This window comes from Vulpes vulpes, chromosome 15, assembly GCF_048418805.1.
Source record: "Vulpes vulpes isolate BD-2025 chromosome 15, VulVul3, whole genome shotgun sequence".
NCBI lineage: Eukaryota > Metazoa > Chordata > Mammalia > Carnivora > Canidae > Vulpes > Vulpes vulpes.
The window spans coordinates 63394468-63416286 of NC_132794.1; the positions used below are offsets into that span (position 1 = coordinate 63394468).

A 21819-nucleotide genomic window follows, 5' to 3' on the forward strand; every position below is an offset into this window, starting at 1 on the left:
CTTGTTGTCTTTGCTTCAGTATTCCTTATCCTTGTTGGATTATGCTCTTTTCTTTCCCCAGTCACCGTGACTTCAGTGAAGATTTTAGGAAAGAGCAGAGGCTATAAATATTTTGCTCAACCTTCCGTTTTACCTAGCATCCCATTGCTTTTTATGGGAGAGAACACACAATCTCACACAATTATAAAATATATGAATTTCTACTGAAAATATTACACATGTGTATATATTTTACACACACAAACAACATCGCAATATAGCACACAAAGGCTCATTTTGTATCCTAATAATATGAAGGGCTGGATACTGAAACGATCATGGAAAAGCTAAACTGGTATTAAATGGAAAAATATTTAAATGGAAATTGTTTTTAATCAAGAACATAAAACCAGAAATCCCAAAACTGAAGCTAAGCTCTGTGGGATAAACTGATCATATGTATCACTTAGAAGTCAAAACTGTTTTTCAAAAAACTATAACTTACTGCAAACTTAGACTTCCTTAAAGATGAATTGTCCTGGCAGCTGCTTTAAAACTGTATCCAACTTCCTCTCCAGTTTGGGCAAGCACTGACCTTTTAAATATGGACCTTTTAAATATGAACATCTCCTCTCCTATCCCTGAAGATGGCATGTCCAGTTCTGTAATGCACTTACTACACTGACACCACCACCCCCTTTATACTTTTCATTAGAAATACTTAACAAGAAATTAAAAGCCTTCTCAAGCACAATCACCTACTAACTGCACAGCTGCCAAGGACACTAATTCTATCTTTGGAGAAATAATCATCATCAGTAATCTTAAAATGTACCAGCCACATGGACAGAGAAAAATTAAAGGTAGTTTGCTCAATTTGGAGAAACCGTTAGTTCTTATGAGTCTGTGAATATGACAAAAACGAAGTATCCAACACACAAAGTGCCAAAAACACATCAGAAAACAAGATGTGTCTGATCAGGTAAAGTTGTCTGTCCTTCCCTTTAAAATGTCCTTCCCCAAAACTGTATGATCTTGCCTGACGCTATGGGCAACACTAAGTCCAAATACTCTAATAATTTATTTTATTGATTTTGTTGTGAGTTTTTGCCAGGATTTAGATAACTGAGGGGGGAAAACATTCTAAACAAATTTAAGCATTCAATTTTAAGTAAAAACAAATTTGCAATCATCTGAATTAATATTAATGGCTTCATGAACAAGTAAGATTAGGCATGATATATACTTTGATATTTGTAAATCAAAATAACTAAAAAAAAGTAACAACTATGCGTACTCATTTAACAAATACTACTTATTTATAGTCAAGAAAGAAAGAAAAGGAAGGAAGGAAGGAAGGAAGGAAGGAAGGAAGGAAGGAAGGAAGGAAGGAAAGAAAGAAAGAAAGAAAGAAAGAAAGAAAGAAAGAAAGAAAGAAAGAAAGAAAGAAAGAAAAGAAAAGAAAAAAAGGAAAGGAAAGGAAAGAAAGAAAAGAGAAAAGAAAAGAAAGAAAAGAAAAGAAAAAGAAAAGAAAAGAAAAGAAAAGAAAAGAAAAGAAAAGAAAAGAAAAGAAAAGAAAAGAAAAGAAAAGAAAAGAAAAGAAAGAAGAATGAATGGTTTTGGGGCAGATTATTCTGTGCAGGGCACCAGTCTGGGCTTATAATTCTTCTTCTAGTTAAGACTGAAATGTCAGTTCTTTCCTTATTTGCTATGAATTTGACAAAACCGAAAAATGTGGCTCCAAATTTTAAAACATACTAACTACTAAAAGAGACTTTTAAAATAAATGAGGTACTTAGTATTCAAAACTTTGCATATATTTCCAAGATGACTCTGCTCTTCTACCAAGGCAAAGACTTTTAAACATTTTGAATATTGATTAGAAATAACATAAAGTGGTTGAGATTAGCTGCATATTTTTTTAAATGATCATTGTGTGTAGATACAGAGATATCTAATCACAAATTTTTTTCATGGACTCCTACCCTGGAATAAAATTAACTGTATGTGTGTGGAAAGAGTCAATTCTCTAAGTAAGAAAAGCTGCCTTGTGGGAAGATCCTTTTGATAGTTCTCAGAGTTCAAAGAGTATGGAACCTTCAAGTTGATTTCATCAAGTCTATTTATTAATGCATTTCAAGTTTCAAAAAACCTTACATCTTTGCACAATACTTTATTTTTTGCAATTTTTAGTAAAAATTTCCAAAGTGAACAAAAAGATACTGTATAAAACACAGTGGACATTAAACTGACAGTAGTATTAGATCTCATTTGTCTTGATCCTTTTGTTTTACCACATCTTGATTTGCAGTGGAAAGAGTTCAGTGCATGTATCTCTTGTCAGAAAACATTTAACTTAGACTCAAAATAAAATAGGGCAGTGTGTACCTGCCAAAACCCTACCACAGGATAACATTACAAGCAAAAAATGTACATGTTCCAAAGTCTACCACACTCAAGAAGTTACTAAGAACTCTTGCAGAATAAAAGTCACCATTTTAGAAATGCAAACCCACTTCCAACCTTTGCACAGTCCAAAAACAAAGGCATTTAAATGATTTAAAAGCAATTACATACATATCTACCTACTTGTTTGTTTAGAATTATTTATAGTCTATCTGGGGTTTCATGTACAAAATTTCTCTAAATCATGTACAAAAAGCTGTATTTTGAAAAAAGTCACCACATACTGTACAAGTTTACAAGGAAGAGATCCCATTATTTTCTCTAGCATTTTTGGCCTTGCTGGCTTGCGTCACATTATGAGAATGATTGTGTAAACCTTATACTCTTAAGAAACAAAAAGGAAAAAAAAAAAAAGCCAAAACACAAATCTTTTCAACGTTTCCTAAATTTGCCTCCTATGTGAAGCCAGAAAAATCATAGCCGTTTACTTCTATTTTAAGTGATGTAGTTGGAAAACAGAAGCAATAAATATGTCACAAGCTTAAAACTTTTTTGTAATGCCCCCTTCCATTCCTGCATAGCAATAAGCCTGTTAATACATTAAATGCTTTTGCTTTCTTTCTTTAAAAAGCCAATTATTTACAACTGTTTAAAAAATAAATTTGGAATGGGACATTGTGCTGTTTCACCTTCACTGCTGTTAAAATATTTTAGGGAAAAAAAATGTCAGAAGGCCTATCTACAATTTTAACTACAGTTGAACAAATCATCCTTCTTTAGTGGTTACCAATGATCAGTGATAGTATGCTGAAAACACTATTCCAATATTTTGATAAAATAAAAGACACAGCTTTTCTTTTCCATATTGGAGAAAACCAAAAACATAATTAGCATACTTTAGATATAAAAAACACAAGTAACAGGCTACAGATAAAAAAATTATTTCATTGACATAATTTCTACCAAAGCGTGAATAAAATTTCACCTATCAATTCAAAACTGGAATTGAATTAGAAAGTTTAAAATAAGTAAGCAGAAATCAGACGTTTATGTAAGAACGGACTCTGAAGCAGTATGATGCATACGTCCAGTTTGTACACTTAACTGTGTTCTTCAGCGCAGTCACTCCTGTGCTCTTAGCAGCCATTGCATGAAGACAAGATGAAAATCAGAACCAACTCCATCGTTATAAAAAGGTAAATTGATTCTCACTTCAAAACTGCCTGTGTAAAGCATTACAGAATCCTGGACCACTGAATACCACCATTCTCTGTTATCCTGAGTATGTCAATTAAACAGTAATTTTTCATTAAGAGCGGAAAAATTTTATAATACAAAGAAACATCCATATTGCAATTTCTGTTTACAATTGCACACAGAAGTACAGTGTACGTAAGAAATACATGTCTGCATATAACAAGGTATGTACATTGGCAAGTGATGTCTCCAATGTTGAGGTGGTCGAGCCTCCTAGCCTTGATCGGCAGTTGAAAAAAATATATATATATTTCAATTTGTGATAAAAGTTTATCGAGAGCCAAGTTTGCCTGCAAGTGAAGAAAATGCAGCAACGAAGAACAGGGAACACAGGGCACATAATAATATTCTAAGACTTTGTGCCATTATGTTAAAAATAGCTGTCCATAAGAAAATTGGGTTCCTTTTCCACCCCCCCCACCCCCAAATTGGAATTTTCAGGCTTTAAAATTTAAGTAATTCCACCTGGTCTGAGGACATGATCTCTTGCCATTTTGTCTTCGACTGTTATTTGTGAGGGTTTAGTTTGGGGATGCTGATTTAACAGGTGTCTCTTTGGAGTGAAGTTTTCCCATTGTAGGCACTAGGAAGGACCAAGGCAAAAGCTGCAGTTAACGTCTCATGTGTCCCATCTGATAACTCTCCCGGGGCCTCTGACGCTGGGGCTGCTGAATGGGCTGTGGGGGTCTCCTCCTCTTTAAAGTGCCTGTGAGTCACAAACAAAAGTAAAACGGATTTGTTGTGTGCCTTGTAATCTTAAAAAAACAAAGTTGCCAATTCAGTAAGAAAGGTTCTGGATCAGCACTAGCCAACAGAAATACAACAGGAGCCATATGTGTCATTTTAAATCTTCTGGTAGCTATAATGAAAAAGTCAAAAAGACAGGCAAAATAATCTTAATAATTTTATTTCACTTAATCCAATGTAGGCAAAATGTTATATTTCAAGGCATAATCAATACAAAAATGTATTAATGAACTATTTCATCCTTTTTTGTATATTAAGACTTCCCAGCCTGGTATTTTATATTTACAACATGTCTCAATATAAACCAGCCACATTTCAAGTGCTCAACAGACACAACTATCAGATTAACATGAAATCTGAGGACAGAATTCATGAGGAATAAATTACACAGTGTCTTTGAGCAAATGACTTAACCTCTCTGAAACTCAGATTCCTAATATGTAAAACAGGGATAATAATGAACTCATATTGTCTATCTATATAATCTGTGAGGATTATATGACAATTCATATAAAGTGCTTTTTGGGAGGGTTCAATGATGGCTAGGGTTGTTGGGTTTTGTTTTTGTTTTTCTTTTTAAGTTTTTGAAGGTGGAATTTGCTTAAAGTGAAATCAAGTAAAAGAACTGTTATATTATATGAGATCATAATTGGTAACATACCTAAAGAGTGTCATGTGGTCCTTAAAAATCACTAAGAAATTAATATAAGTTTTACAGTGCTAACACTGTCAATTTATAAAAAGCAATGACATCAAAATCAAATTTCCTCTGATTCCCACCAAGATATTATCCCAAGTATGACTACTACTGCGTTCTCTTGCCTCAAGATAGGTAAATTCAGGGAAGCAGCTGAGGGAAAAATTATAAGAAACCCCTAGTTTTAAACTACTTTGTGCAGGCTAATAGACTTGGCCTGAGGCAAGAGGCTTCATGAGAAGTCTGTGGGTGGTAGGAAAGGGACACCTGTCATTTAGCTCTCACTCTCCTCCACCATTGTTATGGCACCATGTCTGTCCCACACCTAGAATGAAGAGTTCTGGAACAGGCATTCCAAGGGCAGCCAGAAACCACAAAAACCTTGAGAAATAGATGGGAACTAAATAATCTGGAGCAGTTGCTTCCTAACCCTTTTCTTCTCCAAATCCTGGAGCTACTCTAAAGAAAGCCTCCTCCCCATGCCAAACCTCCATGAGACAGAGGTAATGAGTGAATACCAAACCTGAGTTGTTTTCAGAGATGGAGAGTAAAACTATGGTTATTTGGTGACTGAAGCCACCATCTTAAGCCCCTCCCACAGGACATCATCTCTATTCCTGCATAAGCATCACCCCTAGGGAAAATTAATTTATGTGCCAGAAAATATTTCAAGAGCAACATTAGAAACAATAAAAGTATAGCTATTAGAATAGAAAAATTAATCATTTATAAGTAGCCTATCACAATAAAACCTAAAAACAAGAAGATTTTAGAATATGAAAAATAAGAAAAAAGAAAACAAGTATTAGGCAAAAAATAAAATTGTCTAATATTTATTGTCTAAATTGTCTAACAATCTAAATATTTTTAGTGACTTGAGACAGATTAGCATTAAATTGGCAGCCATTAGCTAGATTGAATTGATAAAAAACATACTTAAAAGTCAATAATTCATCCACTAATCTCATTCTTAAAGAGAAAGTATAGTAAAATTTAATACTAATAGTAAGACTCATTTATCATTCAATTCTACCTGCTGAATGGTTCTAAGTTATAAAAATATATATCTTGCTCAAACTGTCTTACCTGGAAGAGGTTTAGGAGGAGGCAGCTTTGGATTACTACTTGGAGTATGAACACTGCATATCTTAATAAATCCAGCCATTAGCATGATCAGGGCAATTCCCATAAGTAATACTGCCCACCAATAAGCCTAAAAATAAACAAATGTTTCTAATGAAAAAACTGTAAAATATTTTAGAATATTTTATATTACATAATTATATACATTACATTTTAATTTGTGAAGAACATTTGTTCTTTGGGAAGTTTACAGATACCATATATAAGCAAATGTAGATTAATTTCTTTAAATATTAGAAGTAAAAAAGGGAAAAAAAATTCCCCATAATTTCACATCCTAAATAAAAACATTCAATCTTTCCTTTCAGTCTCTTTTCTAGATTTGGTTATATTGGTCATATACACAGATAAACTCACATGCAAAACTAGGATCCATTCTGCACATAGTTATACTGTATTTTCTTTCTTTCCTTTTTTTTTTTTTTTAAAGACTGTATTTATTTGAGAGAGAGAGAGAGAACAAGCAGGAGGGAGGGGCAGAGGGAGGGAAAGAAGCAGACTTCCTACTGAGTTGGGAGCCCAAAGGTGTGTTTGGGGGCGGGGGGGCTGGATCCCAGGACTAGAAAATCATGACCAGAGCCAAAGGCAGATGCTTAACTGACAGAGCCACCCAGGCACCCCTATATTGTATTTTTCCATGTTATTGTTTCCTGGTTTGACTATTTCCCTTTGTGGCTTTTTTTTGAAGGGGGAGCCTATTACTCTTATAAACCACATCTGTTTGCTTTTACAATCCCTAGTGCCTATTACTTGCTTTAAATTATACTTCTAGGGGCACCTGGGTGGCTTAGTTGGTCCATTTCATTCGGAATTTAAGCCCCAGACTACCGTTATGAAATTATTTTCATATATCTTGGTTCTCATTATTTATATCATAGTATCTATTATATATATTTATTTAAAGGTTAGTCCTTTTTAATATGAAAAATGGGAAGGATATACATATTCTATAAGGAAAGTTTACCTAGCCTAAGAAGGAACTAAAAATTTCTCTTCTAACTTAAATCATATTAAACAAATCAATTAGCTAAACAAAAAAAAAAAACTTCAAAAATTACTGGTATAATTTTATAGAAAAATTACTGTTTCTATTCTTAAATTCTATTTTGCAATTCAAAATATTTAAATTTTAAGATAGTAATATAATACAAAGTATTTTTGTATTTTGTATGATGTTTACTATACCTTTTATTAAAAGGTTATTTTGTAAGCTTTACATTGGCTTAACACCAACTCATATAATACATATGTAGTTATTGCTACTTATTACTCAAGAACTCCCATTAAAGATTTTCTATGATAAGGAGTCTTATAACAACAGCCTACTATTTCTATCCTGCTTTCTTTATCAGCAATGACAAAATAATTAAAGTAATAAAAACAAAAATAAAAATACATGTTGTGGAAAATACCCCAAGCCATTTTCTCATGTGTGCATAAAGCCTTTCACATACATATATGTATATATATATTTTAATATTTTATTTACTTGAGAAAGAAAGAGATAGAGGGAAGGGGGGGGAACAGAGGGAGAGAAAGAATCAGGCTCACCACTGAGAAGGGACTTAGCCCCCACCCCCCACCCACCCCATGTGGGGCTCAATCCCAGGACACCAAGATCATGAACTGAGCCAAAGGCAGAAGCTTAACTGACTGAGCCACCTAGGCACCCCAATATATTTTTAAGTTTTATTTAAGCTTTATTAAAATTCTGTTTTATTTTAAAAGAATCTCAAACTTATAGAAAAGTTGCTAATACAAAGGACTTTGTAAAATCTGGAATTATCTGAGAGTAAATTGCTAGCATGATGCCCTATTATATACCTAAACATTTTAGCATATAGTTTCTACAACATAAGGGGTTTTCCAAATAACCACAACACAATCATCCAAATCAGTAAATTAGCACCAATAAATTACTACCATTTAATCCTCAGACCCCAATCACGTTTTACCATTTGTCACAATACCATCCAATCAGAATTACGTGGCGCAGTTAGCTGCTGTGTTTCTCTAGTCTCCTACAATCTGGAAAAGTTCCACAGTCTTTTTCAGTTTATATAACCCTAACCGTTTTGAAGGTTATAGGCCAGTTACTTAGTACTGGAATGTCCCTCAATTTGGGTTTCTTGGATGTGTCCCTATGAGTAGATTTGGTCATATTTAGTAAGATCACAGAAGTGATGCTGTGTTGTTCTCATTGCATCCTATCAGGAGACACATTTTTTTTTTAATTTTTATTTATTTATGATAGTCACAGAGAGAGAGAGAGAGAGAGAGAGAGAGAGAGAGAGAGAGAGGGGCAGAGGAAGAAGCAGGCTCCATACACCGGGAGCCCGACGTGGGACTCGATCTCGGGTCTCCAAGATTGCGCCCTGGGCCAAAGGCAGGCGCCAAACCGCTGCGCCACCCAGGGATCCCAGGAGACACATTTTTTTTTTTAATCTCATTACTTATGGCTAACTTGATCACTTGGTTAAGGTGTTATCTGCCTAACTTCACCACAAAGATACTCTTTTTTATAGTCAATGAGTACTTTGTAGGGACATAACTTGGAGCTATAGAGATATCACGTTCTTCATCAAACTTTGAATTTAGTCATTTCATTCATTATTATTCCCTCATTTGCTCACTTTGGCACAATACGTTATTATTCCCTCATGGTTTCCTATTTTACTCAACAGGTTATAATCTGTTACTATCATACTGTGTCTTTTGAACATGTCCCTATCAGTCTTTGAACACTTAACTTTCTGACACAATTAATTCTAGCTTTATCTTGTTCTTTCCCTGTCCCAACCCTGGAATCAGCCATTTCTCCAAGGAGCCTTGGTTCCCTTTACAACTGCCCCTCCTATGTAGATACCCTCCTTATAACTCTTGTACTCTGATATCCCCAAGCCAGTTGCCCCTCCAGCAAGGTGTCCTTCTTACCTTGCTTGGGCTTTAATATCTCATATTGGTCTTCTTCCCCATTCCATACCCTCCCTACTCTGCTCAGGCTCTAACACTCTGCTCCGTGCCATGACAGCTCCCCACACCTAGCATGGATGCCTACCTTCCTTGCCCTCATCTAATGGCTTTAGGAATTTACTGTTCAAAAAGGGAGAAGGGAAGATATAATGCAATTCAGCCTTATTGCTGAAGATTAGATTTTTCAAAAGAAGCTAACAAATCTCAATTTTTATGTGAAATCTATTTTTAAATGCTGGCACCTCACTCAAAATTTCTAAAAACAATATACAGACAATACAAGACATGTTTACAGAGCTGGATCTTGCTTGGAAACCACAAGTTTATAATCTACTTTTCAAGGCCACTTTTTGTATCCTACTGAAATTGCCAGAGAATCTTCTAAAATTTTCTTTTGTTTTCAACAGAAAATAATTTCCAGAGCATCGCTCTCCCTAGGATTCTTTAGGATATTTCCTTTCCCTTGTGACATAAATTTTCCATAGTCTATATGTACAGCCTCTGTCCTGTCCCTATCATCCAGAGCTTTTTAAATATGTCACCTAATGAAGTAGAACCTTTTTCTCCCTCCACTGTCTGCATTTCTGACACTCTGACCCAATAAAATACATAAAGAACTGAAATCACCAGTCTGTACTATACCAGTGGTTCTCCTTGGCTGCACATTAGAATGACCTAAATCTTTTAAAACTCAAGATACTCAAACCAAATCCCAGCACCAAAGAGATGGGACTATGATATCAATAATTTTCTTAAAGCTGCCCAGACTATTCCATTATGCAGCTAAGACAGAACCACTGGTCTCAAACTTTTTTTATTCAGGGCCAAACAACAAATATTTTAGGCTTGTCTCTGTCAAACTACTCATTTCTGCCATTCTAGAACAAAGGCCACCACACGTAACACGCAAATAAGTGTGGCTGTATTTTTTTTTTCCCCAAAAACACCATTTATAAAAACCAAGAGCAGACTGGATTTGACCCATGGGCCGTCGTCTGTCAACCTGTTCTATACCCACATACAGGATAACTGTTTGGAATCTATACCTAAATGGATAGCATCCAACACTAACTCTTCAGTTCTAAATCTCTATCCTACCTGCCTGAGAATTTTCAGAGAAACTGAGTATAGATGAGAAGCTGTAGAAAGAGAGAGTGCTATGCCTGGGAAAAGGTGCTCAAATCATCAGCACTCATATGCTAAAGGGATAGCTCCTATCACTGAGTTAGATCTAAGAATTATCTAACATGCTTATTAAAACACAGATTCTCAGGCCACAACTCTACAAATTCCAATTCAGTTTTTCTGATGGAGGGCCCAAGAAACTGCATCTTAAATAAGCACACCAATGATGCAGATGAGTGCCTCTTACTCAGTGTAGACATGCTGGCACTGTGGTATGCAACCATTCTGAGGAATAGAGGAAATTTGGCATTCCCAGCCCTTATCCATCCAGTGCCAGTAGAGCCCTTCAGTTACTTTGACAATTACTATACATTCCCAAATTCCCTCTGGGGAGGAAGTATAACGTCCCATGTGATCCAATCCATAAGCACAAAGGATCAATGGTTTTCCTACTACTTTCAGGCTGATGGCTAGCTACTGGACCTGTATGTCTATTCATTCCTCTAACACATTTCCTTCCTTCCAGTATTCCCTGTTCAAAATCAATTTCACATGGTCACCAGTGTTACAACTACTAAAATATGGAACTGACTATGCCATTCCTCTATGTAAAATCCTTCTTCAAAAGCTTCCCACCAAGGATCTCTAAAACCATTAAACAGGAGAGAGGAAAAAAAAACAAATCTTAAGCACAATAAAGTACCACAAAGTATAGATATGATTCCACATATATGACTGTAGAAAACAAGTATATTATATTCCACTTTAGAATATCTATATCTATATCTATCTATCTATCATCGGTACCTGGGTGGCTCAGTCAGTTGAGTGACCAACTGTTGGTTTCATGATCTCAGGGTCGTGAGATTGAGCCCTATGTTGGGCTCTGTACTAGGTGCAAAGCCTGCTAAAGATTCTTTCTCTCCTCCCCTCTCTCTCTGCCCTTCCCCACGCTTTCTCTCTCTCTCTCAAAAAAAAAAGATATATTCTTGAAATGGTATTGTTTCTGAAGAATACAAAAAAAAAATCATCTTGAGAAGACTGGGCCTCACAGGGAAAAGGTGGCTTATTTTTCAAAGCATTACTTTGTCCAAAAAAAAAAAAAAAAAAGCATTACTTTGTCAATTAAAAAAAAAAGGATAATCACACTTTCAAAAGGAAAAATGTAAAAACAAAACATTTATTATTTTAAAAATTTCATACTTATGTGACTTCTTAGGTGCTCCCTATTCATAAAACATCCATCTGACCCTCTATTAGTCCTTAAGAATTTAGTTTTGGCATCACCTCCTTCAAAAGATATTCCCTAATTAGGTCTTCCTTATTTTCTATGAAAAAACCAGGCAGAAATGAAATTTCTGTGTTCTTGTCTTCTCTAATCCAAACTGGACTATGAGCTCCCTGAATTTATATCCTATAAACTCAGCATCTATCCCACAAAAAAAGTACCTGTTGGGACTAGTTATTACAGGTAAATCACTATTCCAAATACCAACTTTCTTAGGCATTTCTAAATAGCTCATTTGTTTTTTTCTAGATTACCCACACATAGAAATAATGTAACAAGGCTCTTACAGAATAAAAAATGGTGATTTTGATATCTGATACTAGTTTTTTAGTACTAAAAAGTCTTAAATACAGATGCAAGTAGTATGACAGTAACAAAAGCAGGTAAGAGAGAAACCCTAGATTTAGTAATGGTTATAACCATAGAAAACAAAAGTCAAAAGTTGAAGGTCCAGTTGAGATCAGTAGACATTTACTAAAATACGGTACCCAGGCCCTTAAGAACTTTCAGTCCCTTTTAGCAGTGTTCCTGGACTTCCTCCAAATATTACAGGTAACTACATATCTCAAAACCCCACAGCTTGAGATGTTTTAGTGACAATGACAGCAGCTCTTCAGAGTTTAGTGTGTGGGGAAATGAAACATCACAGTGGTGAGAAGACAGCAAGAAAAACTAAACAAAACAATGGTGTACTTGAGATTATAGTAAATATGGCCACCTTTGGAGAAGGGTATTTTTTTAATGCTCCCTTTAAAAGAAAATTATCATAGAATTGGTTAAATGTGAAATTGCTTTTCTCTTTTATACATGCTATAAAATCGGAGGAAAGAATACCAAACCAGGCTAATAAATGAAAAATATGTGTTTCATCTTTAAGAAAAGATCACTTGTCCACTTGCTAGAATCTGAAAGGAGAGCCATCATTTACTCAACAAACACTTAATGAGTATAAATTATGCACCAACCCTTGCCTTTATAGATACAAGGGTGTTAAGTGAAACTTCAGAGACAAAGAAAAGATAACCAAAAGGTTAAAATACAGCCTTGCAGTTACCAAGCACTAAATCAAGCCTAAGAAAATAATCTACATAGGAAACAGACAGATGTTATTCAACACAGTCGTTTACATAGCTGACTCTTGATTTTGGCTCAGGTCATGATCTTGGGGTTCTGAGATCGAGCCCCGAGGCAAGCCCCACACTCAGCGCACAGTCTGCTTCTTTCCCTCTCTCTCCCTCTACCTCCTCTCCTCTTGTGAGTACGCACATGCATGCACACTCTCCTTCTAAAATAAATAAATAAAATCTTTAAAAAAAATCTACAGAAAAACTCAACCATATAATTATTTCAGTGAATGTTTCAGCGTTTGACAACTCACTCTCAGCAAATGCACTCAACTTCCTCTGGCTCACAGAGTCTTCTTGGGCCCACCACTCCTGTGGTGATCCTGGTTTTGCTGTCCCGTGGAGGCAGAAAGCTTTGCTTCTATCCTTCAGAATATAATGTTGTCTAGACTTTGACTCAATGTTCTTCCAACCCACAACACCCCCATGGGCCTCCCCTCACAGCAATCTGCCAAGCAGAAAGCAACTGGCCACTAATCTCTTAATTACTGTAAGCACAGTCCCAGCCAGCAGGATAAAATACCACTGAGAGAAACCTGATGATATTACAGCTTCAAAGTTAAGATAATATGCACAATTTTTATTCTTTTCCATATAAATTATGACATTTAAGAAATCTGCTTCATTCATCTATTCATCTACCAAATATATACTGAATCCTTACCATATGCTAAGCCCTGTAACAATACTGCAGTTTTGTTGCTCAAGTTTCACAAGTGACAGCTATGTGGCCTATTGTACTAGGCTATGAAGAAGGTCCACACCCCAACCTCCATTTTAGCCTCTGAGAATGACAGGGTAGAAAATTTGTCACAAGCCTTTGAACAAGGAGTCCTTACACTGCAGAGACTAAAATAATGGTTCCCAAACTTAAGCATGCACCATCGCAGTACTACTGACGTGGTGGCTCCAAGTGAGGCCTGAGAATTTGCATTTCTATCAAGTTCCCAGACAATGCTGCTGCTGCTGGTCAGGGGACTACACTTTGAGATCCAATGCTCTAGATTAGGCATTGGCAAACATTTCCTCTAAAAGGTCAGATAAGTATTTTAGATTTGGGGAGCCATACAGTCTTTGTTGCAACTACTCTAAGTACAAAAGCAGCCACAGAAAATATATAAATGAATGGGTGTGGTCGTGTTCCCATAAACCATTATTTATGGACAATGAAATCTGAATTTCATAATTTGCAGTGAAACATTACTTCAATTTTTTTTCAACTACTTAAAAAATGTGAAGCCATTCTTAGCCTGTGAGCCATACAAAAATAGGCAGTGGGTTAGATCTGGCTCTTAAGTCATAGTTTGCTGACTCCCTGGTTCTAGATGAATGGTTGGTTCTCAGTCCTGGCACCTCACCAGAAAGAGCTAAAGAGCTTTTAAAAGACCCAGATACTTAAGCCCTGAGATTCTGAATTAATTAGTCTAAACCCTAATTAATGAACAACCAGGAATAAGAATTACTGATCTTAACCAATGTTCCCCCAAGTAACTTCTAAGGATATTTAGGGTTTAATAAGCCTTTCATGAATAAAGGTTTCTGGGGTCAGGTAAGCTTGGAAATGAAATCTAAGCTTAAAAAAAATCTAAATGACTTTTTTTTTACTACAGGACTTTATCAATATTCTCATAAGTATCTAAAAGGGGACTATAGTATGCAATGTCTCCCAGATTCATTTGTCCACAAAACCTATGGTTCTAGCGTTTCATGAAGAACTCAGGAAACAAGAGCTTCAACCTTTCATAAAAAATAAGAGATACTTAATACTTGGGTTCATAAAGTTACAACAAAATATGAGAGAAGAAATTCATTTAAAAGTGAGAGATACAATTGATTCTTATCAAAATAATAAAAAAGAAAAACTCCTGATAAATCTAAATAAATTAAGAAGAAAAGAGTCACAAAATAATAGGAAATTATTTTTTAAAGATAGAGAGGGGAACCTGCATGGCTTAGTCAATTATGTGTCTGACTCTTGATTTTGGCTCAGGTCATGATCTCAGGGTCATGAGATTGAGCCTGATATCAGGCTCAGTGCTAGGCATGGAGACTGCTTGAGATTCTCTCTCCCTCTGCCCCTCCCCCTACCCATGCTCTGTATCTTTCTTGAATATATAAATAAATCTTAAAAAGATGGAGAAATACAATGATAAATTTGAAAAAAATTAAAGTCAAAGATGGTTTTCTACATCAAACCTAATACAAAACATGTAGAAAATATGAACACATTAATAACTATGGAAGAAAGTGAAAAAGAATCACCAATGCCCTCAACCCCATTTTTTAATAAAGGAGATAAGGATGGAGGGTCTCGGGGATTTCTCTCAAACTTTTTAAGGACTAGATGACTCCTTGATAAATCCAAAGGCTGTTTATCATTATCTCCTTACCAAACACATTGCAAGCACTCAGCAAATATACCAAACGTATTTTTTTTAAAACACATTCAAATTATTACCAAAAACAATCTTTCCCAGAAAAAAAAGTAAGTTTTCTCACATCATTTCCATGATAGCAACAGCAGTCAGTACCTCATACCCTGAAAAGTATGAAATTGTTCAGGTTCTTCTTACTCTATGCTATCTGAGGAGAAAAGGTGCCAGAGTATGCTACAGAAAGGAGACAAAGCCACTGGCGCCAATGGAAAGGAAAGTCAGTGAAACTAATCATCCTCCCTTTCACAGCTTCTTACACCATGGCATCCTAGTAACCTAGCTTATTACTAACTAGAAGGACACTTTCCTAACATGATGAAAGACCAAAGTATGAAGTATTCATGAACAAAATAAACTCTGCTATGCAAGTGAACTCTGCACAGGGCACTAATGAGACAAATAGCTTCTAAGAAACTGGATTTTTGTTATCTTACTGTTTGGCCTGGGAATGCCCACAAAAGCAGCAATAGCCTTGTGATACTCTCCAAGCATTATGAACCACACTATCTGAAACAGTGGCATGGGAATGTCAAGAGTGATATAAAATGAAAGAATTCTACACTCACTCAAGGCAAACTTGCATAAACCTAAAAGTGCATATACCTAAAAGTGCCTGATTAATCAAGTTTCAGAACACAAGACTTCATGTTGTTAATTCATTGTAAGAAGCATTTCACTAAATCCTCAAATCTAAATATGAAAAAAGATTTTATTTTTTTAAAGATTTTATTTATTTGACAGAGGAAGAGAAAGCACAAGCAGGGGGAGCAGCAGGCAGAGGGAGAGGGAGTAGCAGGCTCCTCACTGAGCAAGGAGCCTGATGTGGGGCTTGATCGCAGGGCCAAAGGCAGACACTTAATGAACTGAGCCACCCAAGAATCCCTGAAAAAAGGTTTTAAAAATACTTTTAGGGGCATCCGGGTAGCTTAGTCAGTTAAGCATCAGACTCTTGATCTCAGCTCAAGTCTTGATCTCAGGGTCATGATGAGTTCAAGCCCTGTGTTGGGATATAAGCTGGGCATGCTGGGCATAGAGCACACTTTAAAAACAAAACAAAACAAAACTGGGATTAAAAAATAATACTTTTGAAAAATCATTTCCATTAAATATTTTTAAATAGTAATGAATGAGCTTTTGATATGCTAAATAAAAGGAGTCAAAATTAGAGATAATGGAAAAAAGCAAAAAAAAAAAAAACTATTTTTAGATATGATTCACTATCTAGAAAACCTAAAATATCTGGCACAACATATACTCAACAGAATATAACTCTTGAGATCTCCATTACCAGATTACTTTTTTAAATATACTGTCCTCTATAGTTGACAAGTATACCAGATCTCAACTTACTCTTATTAGAGATAATTGGGGGGGTGGGGGGTGGGGATTGGACTGAATTGAAAAGAGGGAAGTACAGGGCCAAGAAAGGTAAGCTACTTGAAGTCACAGAACTGACAAATGCCAAAGGACGATATGTATCCTTGCATAATTCCCAAGCCTATATACTCTTTCCATTTAACAACGTGCCAAAGGCACCTTTAGCTTAATGGATATTTTTTTTAATAGCACTGGAGTACGAAAATGAGTAACATATGTTTTAAGGAGATCTAAGTCAACTGACCCCTTTTTTGGTTTAAAACCTAGGTCTCCTAGGCGTACCTGGCAGGCTCAGTAGGTAGAGCAGGCAACTCTTGATTCAGGGTCGTGAATTCAAGCCCCATGTTGGACACAGAGCTTAATTTAAAAAAAAAAAAATTTTTTTTTAAGTATTCTCTAAAAATAAATACATCCCCGGCCTCCTAAATCTAGGTTTGATGATCCTTCTACCTCACAATCATTGTGTGTCTAAAAATCATATATTCTAACATGCAAAGTATTATTCTTCCTATGTATAATAAATGCCATTTTTAAAAGATGGACTGATTGACAGACTGATTTGAGAGAGAGAGAGAGAGCGTGTATGAGCACATACAGGGGCAGGAAGGGGGACCAAATGGAGAGGGAGAAGAAGAGAAGCAGACTTGCTGCTGAGCACAGAGTGTACTTGGGGTTCCATCTCACAACTCCGAGATCATGACCTGAGCTAAAATCAAGAATCAGATGCTCAACCAACTAAGCCACCCAGGTGCCCCAATAAATGCCATTTTAATACTGGAGATAATTCCAAAGTTTTTATTATAAATGTTATTACAAGAGTACCAAAAAGATGACAACCCGCAGATGACTTTTTTTGTGCTTTCAAGGCATCCTCAGTCCTGAACACATACAAAAAATGTAAGAAACAGTTTGGGAATGGGGGAAGGGAGGAGGAACCGAGTTCTAAGTCAATTTCCAAAGCAAACTCATTCAATTCAGATATAGCACATGCTCAAATATATCACTTGCAAATTTCCTACTGATATTTTAATGTAATCACTTAGAAACATGAATATTTAAGTGAATTCAGATAGTCATTCTCAGCAATCTTTTAAGCAAATTTCAGGTAATTCAACATCTGTACAGCTTAGAGAAATGTGAGCTTAAAAATAATATAGTTCAGTGGATTTATGCCAGAAGAACATCCATAATCATTAACAAATCTGCAAAAGGCTCTGTATCAGATCTTAACTGTTCAACATTTCCGATCACTGACAAGATAAAGACCAAGAAATTATATTGAAACAGCAGAAAAAATCTTCAGAAAATCACCAATTTCCTTTTCATATCTCCTGTTCAGCAAAGTAGAAACTGCAGGTAGCTGTCATATTGAGGCAAGGGAGAAATATAAAAAGCAAGCAAGGCTTTCTGGAAACAACTTAAGGAAAATGCCCTAATAATATGGACCAAAGAAAAAAGGAACCCATTGAGGAGAAGAACAGGGGAGCAGAGTAAAACAGAAGGTTCCCATCATCTACCAACTAATCTATGAGCAATACACATGCAGAGATTCTGATCACTTTAAAAGAAAATAATACGCAGGGATAGCTGAACTTTAAAAATCATTCTTCCAAAAAACTCTAGGATAAATAAGAAAGAAGTGATTTTCTTATAACACTGGTGACTGCTGGCCAAGTAAAATTACAATAAAACCATGTTAAGATAAGGTTTCTTTATAAATAAAAACCGTACTTACCACAATCCATTCAGCAATGTTTTCATAGAGCTCTGGACTAAAAATTGCCTTTTTAAGCCTAGCTAGAGGACCATCAGCATCTACTAATCTACACCGCATGAAAACATCACAGTAGCCTCTAAAATCATTGCAAGGAGATCCAGGTTGCAAGGTGATGGTTCGACCAACGAAGTGCATATTCCACCGGGAAGACCCTGTACTGGCACAAGTTGATGGATCCACTGGAAAAGAAGTGCCAAATATAAGTTGAAGATCAGATTTCCTACCCAGCTAGCTGGGGGAGAGAGGGAGGAAAGGAAAAAACTTCCTAAAATTATTACCATGACATGTTATACAGACTTTCATTGGTTAGGCTAGATAACACCACTGGTAATTTGCCTGAAGCATACAATATAAACAAATAGCCAGTAACTCTTGACTTAGTTCCAACAATGGCTTTCAAACTAACAGTGTTTATATTAATTATTGCCATAAAGTTGGCAGGTTCTTGCCTAGCTTATTATTTTTAAAACACTGTAGGGACCATAATACTAGAAATACAATGCTAAGCCACATTTAAAATTATCCAGAGAGGACTGGTATAGGCAGAAATTATCTGTCCAAACTGTATATCAAGGTTTAATGCTTAAAATTTAGGGAAAAAAGGGTGCCTGGCTGGCTCAGTCAGCAGACCATGCAACTCTTGATCTCAGGGTTGTGAGTTCAAGCCCCACACTGGGTACAGAGATTACTAAAAAAAACTTTTAAAAAATTTAGGAGAAAATTAGGTTTTAAAATAGATTTCATATTTTGTATTTTAAAAGCCTTACTCTTCTTCATACAGCAGACATGGCATAATTCCTTATCATCTTTGCCATCTGAACTGGCACAAGTACACTCCTCCAAGCCATATTTCTCACAGATAGAACCTGCACATTGCTGAAAGGAAAATAAAAAGCCAGTTATTTAATCCCTATACAGTCAAACGTATTGCTCAGAGTAACAGATATACACCTTTGATGCTGAACAATTAGGTAGAAATACAAATCGGAAAAAAAAGCATAGATTAGTTTCAGAAATAGATCATATAAACAAACCTGAAAAAGAGTTAAGTGTAAATAAGGTAGCAAATCTTTAAAGAAACGTCAATTTAAAAAAATCTAAACAAACAAACAAAAAAAACCCCAGAAAGATTAGATGTGCATCAATTTTACACTGGTTATTATGACTCCTTTATGAGAGGAGAAAAATGAATTACTCCTCATGTAAAGGAAAGCAAATATTTAGACAAGAAAGCTTTAAAGGCTTCACATTCAGATAAAATGACCAGAAAAGTTCTTTCATATAGGCTGTTAAAATACTAATTTATAAAACTCAAAAGCAGTACAAAGTCATATGCCTAGCTGTACAATTATTTTTCTCTAGAGACTATCAAACACATGCAGTGGAGGGGATCCCTGGCTGGCTCAGCAGTTTAGCACCTGCCTTCAGCCTAGGGCGTGATCCTGGAGTCCCGGGATCAAGTCCCACATTAGGCTCCCTGCATGGAGCCTGCTTCTCCCTCTGCTTTTGTCTCTGCTTCTCTCCCTCTGTCTCTCATGAATAAATAAATAAAATCTTTAAAAAAGAAACAAAAACACATGCAGTGGAAAGACGAAAATTAAGTCAGTAACTTAATCAAATGCCACCAGGCACTTATGCCACATGATACATTCATGGCTTTATGGGGAAACAAACAGGGATATTATTGAAACAGGAACCAGGATCAATTACTGTAACTTTGCAGCTTTAGATAACAATTATTCTGAAAAAATAGGTTTTATAAAACTAAATAAAAAGCATATAAATCAAATGCTTACCCCATTAATGCACACTTGTGTATGCCGATTACAGTCTGTAAAATTTGGTTTAGGATCAGAGGCTGGGCAGAGAGCTGTGATGCCATTACAGATTCCTTCTTTTGCACAGTCTGAATCATCCCGACACTTCTCAGTTTTTGATTTGAATGCACACTGTGCTGTACAACAGGGACCTTGACTTGGGCTAGAATAAACATTAAAGCAATTAAAGAAAATCACTAGCATATTTCCTATATACATAGATATGGTCCTGATTTTTAAATCATAAATCTCATCTTTTAAAGATGAGTATAAAACTGGTATAAAACTTCAAATTCTGGACTAAGAGGCTACTAAATTTCATATTCCATAAATGGAAAAAAGTGACCGTCTTGCTTTTATAATCAAGGCATACTATATTCAATATTCTTATTCTACTTGAGTGAAAGGCTATAATAGAAAATGGATTTAATATGAGGTGAATTATCAGTGTGTTTCATAGTTATACATTAGTCAATTCATCAGTTTTTTTCACATTTATAAATGTGCTAAAATCAAACTAGGATACACAGACCATTTAAAAAGTACTGCACAAACAATATTCTATTGTTTATTATCTACCATTACTAAAGTAATTTTGATAAGTGAAATAATTATATGACACTAAGTTATAAGAGTCTATGAAATCAGTATTACCTAAATATTTAAATTTAATATCCTAAATATATGGATGACAATCACATTTTTATGTTAGGAACTAAATAGTGTATATTTTATTGAGCATCTTTGCCTGTCTTTTTCTTTTAACACCTACAATTACAAGTAGCTCAATCTGCTAACCATAATGCATTCATCAATGCTATGCCAGAAAAATAAACAAGACAATAGCAAATAAAGACGAAGTTTCAAAACCATATGCATCTCTTAATGTCAGTTTTAAATTGGTCATAACTGTCTTCGGGTGACCAGTGGCAGCATGAGCACTACTGGAATGGGCAGCGTACCTGCACTGCTTCCCAGGCTTCAGCTTGCATTTTTTCCCCTCTGGTTGGTTTGCATCATAGCAGCACTCATCTTTACACTGGTCACTATAGCCACAATCACATTCTTCACCTTGCTCTACCATCCCATTTCCACAAATAGGTTGGCCAGATTCTGGGGAAAATCAATAAAACAAAGTAAGCACTGTTTGCACACATTAATTTGACTTAAAATCCACAAACTTTAGAGCCTCATAACAAAGGGAGAAAGGATAATTTGATGAATACAATAAGGAGAACAAACTAGGAATCTCAAAATTAGAAGACCTAAATTCAATTCTAACAGTGGTTCAGCCACTAACTAGCAATGTGGCCTTGGGCAAGTTACTTGCCTTTTTTGGGGGCCTCAGTTTCATAATCTGTAAAGAGTTTTGCCATTATAGTCCCCTCTAAAGTCCCTTCTGGAAGTGGTAACATTCTATTTAGGCCATGCCACATTGAATTTTATTTACATTACATAAATATGAATCAAGGCAGTGTTTCATGAGCCAGAAAAAAAAATAAATCTTTTGTGTTAACAGAAAATTTCAAAAATTTCAAACATACATAGAAGTAGTAAAAGAATAAGTATAATTGAACTCCCATGGACCAATCACTTAGCTTTAACAACTATCAACAATAAGCTATAAACAATTCCACTTAACCTATTCATTTGTTCTTGTAAATACTCCAGGAT

General features: G+C 35.5%; 1 protein-coding gene across 1 annotated transcript in view; it reads right to left on the reverse strand.

Annotated features, from left to right (window-relative positions):
• Positions 1-2083: 2083 nt before the first annotated feature.
• Positions 2084-21819, reverse strand: part of ADAM10 (ADAM metallopeptidase domain 10) — a 128823-nt gene continuing 109087 nt past the window's right edge. The window contains exons 11-16 of the mRNA XM_025999677.2: positions 21108-21258; positions 20125-20308; positions 19096-19204; positions 18287-18507; positions 6173-6299; positions 2084-4348 (exon numbers count right to left, since the gene is read on the reverse strand). Of these exons, the coding sequence (XP_025855462.1) occupies positions 4254-4348; positions 6173-6299; positions 18287-18507; positions 19096-19204; positions 20125-20308; positions 21108-21258 (887 nt within the window). The 3' untranslated portion in view covers positions 2084-4253. The remainder of the gene's footprint in view (positions 4349-6172; positions 6300-18286; positions 18508-19095; positions 19205-20124; positions 20309-21107; positions 21259-21819) is intronic.